Source organism: Apostichopus japonicus, chromosome 6, assembly GCF_037975245.1.
Source record: "Apostichopus japonicus isolate 1M-3 chromosome 6, ASM3797524v1, whole genome shotgun sequence".
NCBI lineage: Eukaryota > Metazoa > Echinodermata > Holothuroidea > Aspidochirotida > Stichopodidae > Apostichopus > Apostichopus japonicus.
In genome coordinates, this window is record NC_092566.1 from 11,587,644 (window position 1) to 11,596,002 (window position 8,359).

Sequence of the window (8,359 nt, forward strand, 5' to 3'; positions counted from 1 at the left end):
GATGAGAGCGCAATTAAAAAGTAAATAATCGCGAATAAGTGAAAAGTGGTAAAAAGCTGAAAAGCAGTCCATTTGAGTCCGTCAGGGGGGCATACGCCCCCCTGACTGTATGGACGCTCCGCCACTGGTTACAAACTTTGTGGTAGTAACTTCCCGAAATATTTCATTCGACGTGGGTTTCGCTTTGTAAACTCTTTAGCGATGTCCCGTAAAAACTAATCCGTCCGTTCTTGCTTTATGGATATGAAGCATATTATTATACCGTTTTTCACCAATTGTGCTCCGCAAGTATGTCTTTATCCGGCGTTGTACGGAGAAGGATTTCTCTCCGGAGGCTGCGCTCATTGGTGCCAGTAGGTATATGTGTATTAGGCAGAGAACATTCGGAATAGCCAGGCGAATGTCATTGTGGTCAGACAGGAGAGATACTAACAATTTTTTCCATTCGATATAGCTTTGAGTTTGACCCACAGAAATTCATTAATAGTTCTAAATTAGGATTAGATCTCTTACTGAAATATCGCTGACCTAATAAGGTGATCAAGAGTACAACTTTTATTTAGAAAAAGGGCACATTTTTTAACCTGAGGAAAAGTGGGGGGCACGTGCCCCTGTGCCCCCCCCCCCCGATTCCGCCGCCCTTGGTTGCAACTATAGCCAGTAATTGCCTTTGATACAACTGTAGCTAGTAAATGTTTATCGAAAAGGCTGTTTTGGAACTTGGAACGCCGATCGTGACAACAACAGGCAACAAAGTGCTGCAGCTCTATACATATAAAGTCTGTTAATCAACGATAGGCCCGGGCCTACAGTGCTACATACTGGCTACGCCCCTGATATTTCTAAATTAGGATTAGATCTCTTACTGAAATATCGCTGACCTAGTAATAAGGTGATCAAGGGTACAATTTTTATGTAGAAAAAGGGCACATTTTTAACCTGAGGAAAAGTGGGGGGCACGTGCCCCCTATGCCCCCCCCCCCCGGTTCCGCCGCCCTTGTCATTCAGAAGAATTGCCACCTACTTCAAAACACCGAACGCTTGAAATCAGTTTTCTCAGAACTACCTGTCATCGCATTTAAAAGACCCAGTAACCTACGGGATATTTTAGTTCGGGCATCCTTTCAGGATGACATACCATTAGGGGAACACAAAACAGAAACTACAGGATCATCGAACTGTAAACAATATTGCAAATCGTGTTTATACTTGTCGATTCGACTGGGGCCTTTCAGAGCAACCAAACCAAACGCACGTTCCAAATTCGGCATAAAATAAACTGCCTATCCAAAAATGTCATTTACCTCATCTACTGCAATATTTGCAACTTACAATACGTTGGAGAGTCACACAAATCTGTGACATCACCCACAGTGAACACTATACACCAACTCACATGGGATGTGAGATCGAATGCAATTTATAGATGCCATGTTTGCACAGAAGAACTGACGTATTCTATGATCTTAAATACATTGCACGTATACGACCATTATGATATTTAACAAGTGCAAGCTGGTAATCTATAATTGTTACAATATATGAAGTACTGATATTTGGTACGGTGTTAAACAAGCCAAGCAGGGTAGGCAGAGTATACGGACATATGTGTTAGGTATAATTAATAAATATAACTAGTCTTAGGATAACTATTGAGCTGAGTTTACGAGTATAAACAAATATTTATGGACACCTGTGTAAAGTAAACTATACATATGGTTAACTGCATGCAGTATTAGGTAAACTTCATCATTAGCATAATTTTACTGTAATTCTTTCTTGGTAGAGAATTAAAGTTGCAAGAAATATAACTGTTTTCTATGTGTGAAAGGAAGTCAATCATGTAAACTCACAGAGATTTAGAGCCAGCAGTTTTATTGTCCTGCTAGAACGAAAGCATGGATGCGGCTCGACCTAAGGAAGAAATACGACATGGATATGATAACACTACGTCATTGCAGTTAAAATCAACCAAATTGACATAACTAAAATAAAAATAATGCCGGCGGTACACTCCCCCTTTAAGTTCACACAAAAGAACTATATTGCATTTGATAAAAACAGTTTTTACCTAGGGTATTTTATACGCACCTATATGAGGTCTATAAGCTTTAAGTGTTTTGTCTGAGGTGGTGAAGCCCCGGACTCCATATTTTGTGAGGCAGATTCAGTAATCCCGGTCTTTATCAAATTCTGGATCCACCTCTCTGGCTCTTCCATACAAATGCCTTTACCTAAATCAATTGGAGAATTTTAGTATTACCCCCTCACTGATACACCTTTGATATCTTGTATACGCCACTGATTTATTCCCGGACTGTTCCTTCATAAAAGGCGGACACTACTACGTATCGTATACAACATCACCAGTGCAATGTTAGATAATTACTGCTTCCTTTTTGCGAGAGCATCTCTCCAGTCTAAAAAAGTGTTGGTACTAGATTTAATTTTGATCATTCTGTGAAGAGCCCATGTAAATCATTTACATCCCAGTGGGCGTGGTATGCTCATTTGGATATTTATATGCAGGCCAATCACGCTTTAACACCAAAACATCACCCACTGCTTATATGGTGTCAATTGGAGAACTATCTACTTACATATGTTTGTATGTAATATCCTGTAAAGTTCTTGAAGTCATTTGTTGCTCATGTTTCACTGGACCACTGAATATAACCATCACAAAAGCGTTTTAATTTAGAGGATAGAATTGCACTTAGCGCAATGAATTTATATTCTCTTACGTAGCCAGTAATCTAGCCATTAACTTTGAGCAATCAAGATCATTTGAATCACTTTCCTGATCATTTACGTTGTTTTTACCTAAGATGAATTTGTAAAACGAAACTGAAATCTTCGGCTGCTTCAAAATAAGGGGCTCATTTCGGGAGCATGTCAGATTGCTGCAATTTTAATTGTTTGGATGATGTATAATAATTGTTTTGTTTTCTACCGGATTCGAGCTGCATGGAACGCTGTCACACAAACAACCATCGTGACGTCATTCCGGTGGTAATGATGCATGCTCTAACATTTACTCTCTGCTTGCTCACGGCTGAAAACTCTTCAAACGCACCGAAACAGATTACAGAATATTTTATTATGTGTTTGTGTCATGTACAATGTTGTGGGTAGCTCATCTGATGAGGATACTCTGTTGTGTGATCCGTGGCAACCAAATACGTGTGTTAATTTCAGATTAAAAGATTCATCTTCGATGGATACGGTACCTACTGATGTCTTTAGTATCTACTGACCAAAACAATTGCCGCTAAAGAGTCCTGGAGCCTTGTCCTGAACAGAGAACATTTGCGTCAAGGGAGTCCTTTTTGCTATACGAACATAGCGAATGGCAAATCATATGCCAACGGAGGCTTCTTCGTGTAATTTTATAAAGTCTCTAAAATACTCATACTGTGAAGAACGAGAACATTTTCAATGACTTATCGTTAGGAAAATTCGTCTGATTCGGAGTGGTGAATATTTTATTCCAAATTCCTATTTGCTGAAAGCCATATGGTTTAACAACGGAGATAAGATTTGTTTACTTCTGCATGCTACAGTGCAGAAAACAGCCTTGCAGCGCTTTTCACGGTCTCTCACTTTAAGTTTAAGCTCTGTGACTAATGAAACAATACACGAAAGTTTTGAAACAACTATTTGTTTGACAAGGTCGCGCCTTTCAAATTAAAGTTAAAGTGCAAAAGCTTGCGCTGGTAAAAGAATGTTCTTTTCTTTTTCATTTTGGTTAGTTCCATGCCTTTTTTTATAAAAAAGTTCAAAGTTCTCTTTAAAACTCGTCTTTCCGCATGATTTTGTCAGTTATTCGGCGACTCCATCAATCTGTAGAGGATGAGCTGAACCTATATATCTGTGTGGCATGATAACGGGAACATATTTGACCTACCTAAATAGTTTAGCTAGCGACGCATCGCGTTTCTTTCTCTGCATAATGAGTAACGTTGACAAAAACAATTCTCGTTTATTATTTCAGTTGACAAAGTGTTGAATACGTGGTTTATAGAACAAGTTCTCAATGAACGAACCTGCCAGTATATTAAAAGGCACAGCGACTACAAATCTACTGCAACCATGGATGAAGATTTAGTTAACTCTGTATTTGATGATCCGTACAAGAGTAAATCTCTTGATGAACTTCTTGCTATCTTAAACTTTTCCGATAAACAGGCGTTCATAGAGTTTTATAAATATGACGAGATAGAAGTTGTCCATCGACTGTCACGTACGGCCATTGGATGGTTGAGCGCCATTTTCTTTCTGATTTTCTTTGTTGGATTGACTGGTAACGGTCTACTGATTGTGTTGGTGATTGGTAAACGTTGTATGCGTACAGTTATTAATATATTCAATGTTTCTTTAGCTCTAGCGGATCTTTTAGTCATTTTGTTTTGCCTGCCGTTTACTCTTTTGGAACAGGCAACAGAAGACTGGATTCTTGGGAGATTCATGTGTAAAACTTTGAATTATATTACTACGGTATCGGTTGTATCAAGTGTATTAACTATAACTGCAATCGCCTTTGAACGACATAGTGCGATATGCCATCCTCTCAGATCAAGGGTCATACACACGCCTCAAAGAGCGTTTCTGTGTTCTGTTGTTATATGGTGTTTCACTCTTATTTTTAACACACCACTTTTCTTTCTAATCGACATCGCCTACTTTCAACACCCATTTCAAGACATCACCTACGAATTCTGTGAATGGTCTGATGTGGAGCAGGAGAAACGCGTCAGTCTATATTATGTCCTTTTACTCTATTTTGCACCATTGTTATTGGTATGTGCACTGTACGCTAGTATAGTCCAAAAGCTATGGATACGGAATGCAGTGGCTCCAGCTGATGTGCAAACACATGTAGATATCGCTGCCAATAACAATATACGTAAGAAAAAACGCGCAACGATGATGCTAATGTTAGTAGTGCTACTTTACGCGTTATGCTGGTTGCCCTATCACATCTTTATCCTCTTTCGAGATTTCAAATCCTCGGGACTTGAAGATACTGAAAGAAACCGCTTTTTGATGGCTCTATTCCAACTTCTTGGATTATCCAACAGTTGCAATAATCCGGTTGTATATGGCTTCATGAACGACAAATTTAAGAGAAATATAGCTGCTTTACTGAAAGGGAAAAAGAAAACGAAGTCTTTACCACCACCGGGTAAGAGAACACCTGCAGAGAAATTAACACCAATGGGATTAATAGTTTCTTCTTTATAGATGTGTATGCTGAATACATAGTATGCTAACTGACAAAACTGGGTTAAACTACTACATTGTGTATGTGAAAATAATATGCGAAAACTCACAAGTTGCGGAAAGTCACAAAGTCATATGTGTAGTAACTTATCGTGTCTTATAAATGTAACACCAATTGAGTTTTAACGTACGCTTTGTGTGACCATGCCCAGCACCATCATACATCTTGTATATCAGTGATGTAACAAGTTAAGTTACTGACTTGGACACGTGTTTCATTATCTGGTAACTTGACTCGAGTTGGAAATCTCAATGACTTGAATCCCATCAGCAACCGTAAAGCAAGTGACTCGAGTCAGCGGAAATGATTTATCTTGACTTGGACTCAAACATCACTTCACTCGAATCAGAAAAAGGACTTGAATCAGAGGACATGGACTCGAGTTAACTTAGGAAGGAACGCGAGTCTTCTGTCTGAAGTGTTTAAGTCTATTGTCTCCAGAAGACTCAGGCAGATCCTTTGACTTGCCTTGCCGAATATGTTTACTTTGCTTCATTTGGAATTTACTTGACTTGACTTGGTTTATGTAAATAATGATCGTCTATATATAGACATGGAGGGGAAACTCACTGAAACATATACTAGCCTATATACTAACGTCAACAAAATCATAACTAGTATGTTTACGTCAACCACAAAATAAACCCCCCAATTAAGTAGAAATTAGAGATAGAATTTACTTTTACTGAGTAAAATGAATGCACACCATCCCCTCCATTATCACACAGACGGCCTCTCCTTTCTGACGAGAGATCTCGTTATGTTTAATTCGCGCAGGGTCTACAATATATGAAAATCATGGGCAGCCATCGGGGCAAAAAGACAACACTGAGAAAATTAGTTTACAATCCCACGAAATTAATTTAGGCCGGATTATTGAAAATTATTTTAATATGGCAACCACTTTAAATTAAACGGAATAGTTAAATTAATTTTGAATGAAAAAAAATTGACTTTAAACCTTTAATTATGCTCAACAGAGATTATAAATGTAAAAACACGTTTAAAGAATTGTTATTCTTCTCCGAATAAAACTTTAATTGTCAAACCTGTTTTTCTGTTATATTCTTATCTTTTGTTAATGTTACATTCAATTTCCTTGGAGCCAAATTAAGCAAGGAAACAAACTGTAAGTTGTACAAATTGTTCGAAAATGTAACTTATTTACCGCATCGTATCGCAACTGCAACCCCGAGAATCAAACGACATTCACGAAACAAGCTTTGTTTCGCCCAAAAAGACGGAACAAAAGGTGCGGTTTATTCGAAGCGTATAGGATCAACGGAAACAGGCGCCGCGCACCACACAAGATCAAGGTTAGAGCAGTTGTATGTGTATATAGTTAATAGCTGGTACATACTTTTGAGACATTGTGGGCACCAAAACATTTGGGTCAAATTTTGGACCGAAAGGGCCCAAAGTTTATGTCTACTTCGAATGCATTTTGGGAGCCATTTGGGCCCATTTTTTGGGGGGGGGGGTAATATATTATTAGCCAAATTTTTGGTCCCACATATATAGGTCCAATATTTTTGGCACCAGTTGGGCAAGAAAGTTTTTTGGGCAAACTTTTTCCACGTCAAATGCATTTTTGGGACACTTCCTTTGCGCTCCAACTTGTGGGGCCATTTGGGCCCAATTTTGGAGTTCACACAAAGTATTCGGAGTTCATGATAACTACAGTTAGCTTATCGGCATGGTTCTGGCGGAAGGTTGTGCAGTTTTAGTTTATGCGAAGCCATATTCATGAACTGGCTGCCTGTCGGATTGGCTTGCTAATTGTCACACGTCATATCTTAAGATGGTTCGGGACTATTATAGTTGACCCGTAAAACTTGGTTATTTTTTAGTTTGTCTGTTGCCTTCCCTGGTAAAAGTGTAAGGAATTCAGAAAACAACAACTTACCCATCCATTTACTTTTTCCCCTAGAAATATGACCACTATTGGGTGAAACGTATCAATTTCCCATCCTTAAGATTGATTTTGAGTACGTCACATTACGTGTAAACGCTTAGAGGATTAGTTCAGGTGTCACAAATGTTTATCTTATATGAAAGAGGACAATAAAAGAAACCCAATAGTGAAAAAATTATCTTTTTCCGTTTAGGAGATATTCAAGTTTAAAGTTCTATCTGATTATGTAGAAACTGCTGGAATCAGACTAGCTGTGACGTCATATCCTCACATTCCTGAAAAGTCTTTGTTATTTCATTAAAATATTTTGTAAGATTTTATGACTTACAACCAAAAGATACGTCAGGAGATCTCATAAGTGTCAAGGAAAGTATTTGAGATTTAACATCTGCAGAATGTTTGATTATATTTTTTTAGATTTGTGAAAAAAAATTTAATTATTTTTTAATGAAATATATTGACACATGTTAAGGAAGTGAGGATGTGACATCACACCCTCACAGTTAGTCTTTCTACACCAGTCATTTGCAAAGAAATTTTGAAATCTTTAAAGTGTGATATCTCCTTAACAGAGAATGCTATCATGGTAGTTTCTTCACTATTCTGTTTGTCTTTTTAAGCTCTTTCATACAAGATAGACATGTCAGAAACCCGAACCAATCCTTTAAGTTTTCATCTTCCCACCGGCTGCCATCGAGACTCAATTAGTGTTCAACAAGTTCATTGATGTTAGTAAAACTCACACCGCTAGCGATAATCAGAAAGTGCTTTCCATTTGATTCCATCCAGGGAGTGAATTTTGTAATTAAAAGCTTTCTTTTTCTTCTATAAACAAATAACACACTAATAAATTGGAAATAAATCTCTTACTGAAGTTATCAGTTATAGTGTTGATGCTTATATTGGCATAAATGGTTGAAAAGCAATATCATAATATATTAATTTATTTGCAGTGAACATGTTTCCTCAACCTGTTATGCTTTATGTTTAACTGTTAATATCTCTTTATATGGGCAAATAAAAATTTACTGTGTATCGAGTTAACACGGCGCTACTGCGTATATGCCTATACAGAGCCCAGTGTATACGGGCTCAGTGCCTATGTATCTCTTCCTGTAGGCTATCACATAAATGATAAGTGCATAGTTTATGCAGAGAGA

The 8,359-nt window shown here is 37.9% G+C and overlaps 1 protein-coding gene across 1 annotated transcript; it reads left to right on the plus strand.

The window, feature by feature from the left end:
- The first annotated feature begins 2,807 nt into the window (after positions 1 to 2,807).
- Positions 2,808 to 6,211, plus strand: LOC139968994 (QRFP-like peptide receptor). The gene has a single exon (XM_071973655.1). The coding sequence runs from the start codon at positions 4,093 to 4,095 to the stop codon at positions 5,242 to 5,244; it is 1,152 nt and encodes a 383-aa protein (XP_071829756.1). The 5' UTR covers positions 2,808 to 4,092; the 3' UTR covers positions 5,245 to 6,211.
- Positions 6,212 to 8,359: the final 2,148 nt, after the last annotated feature.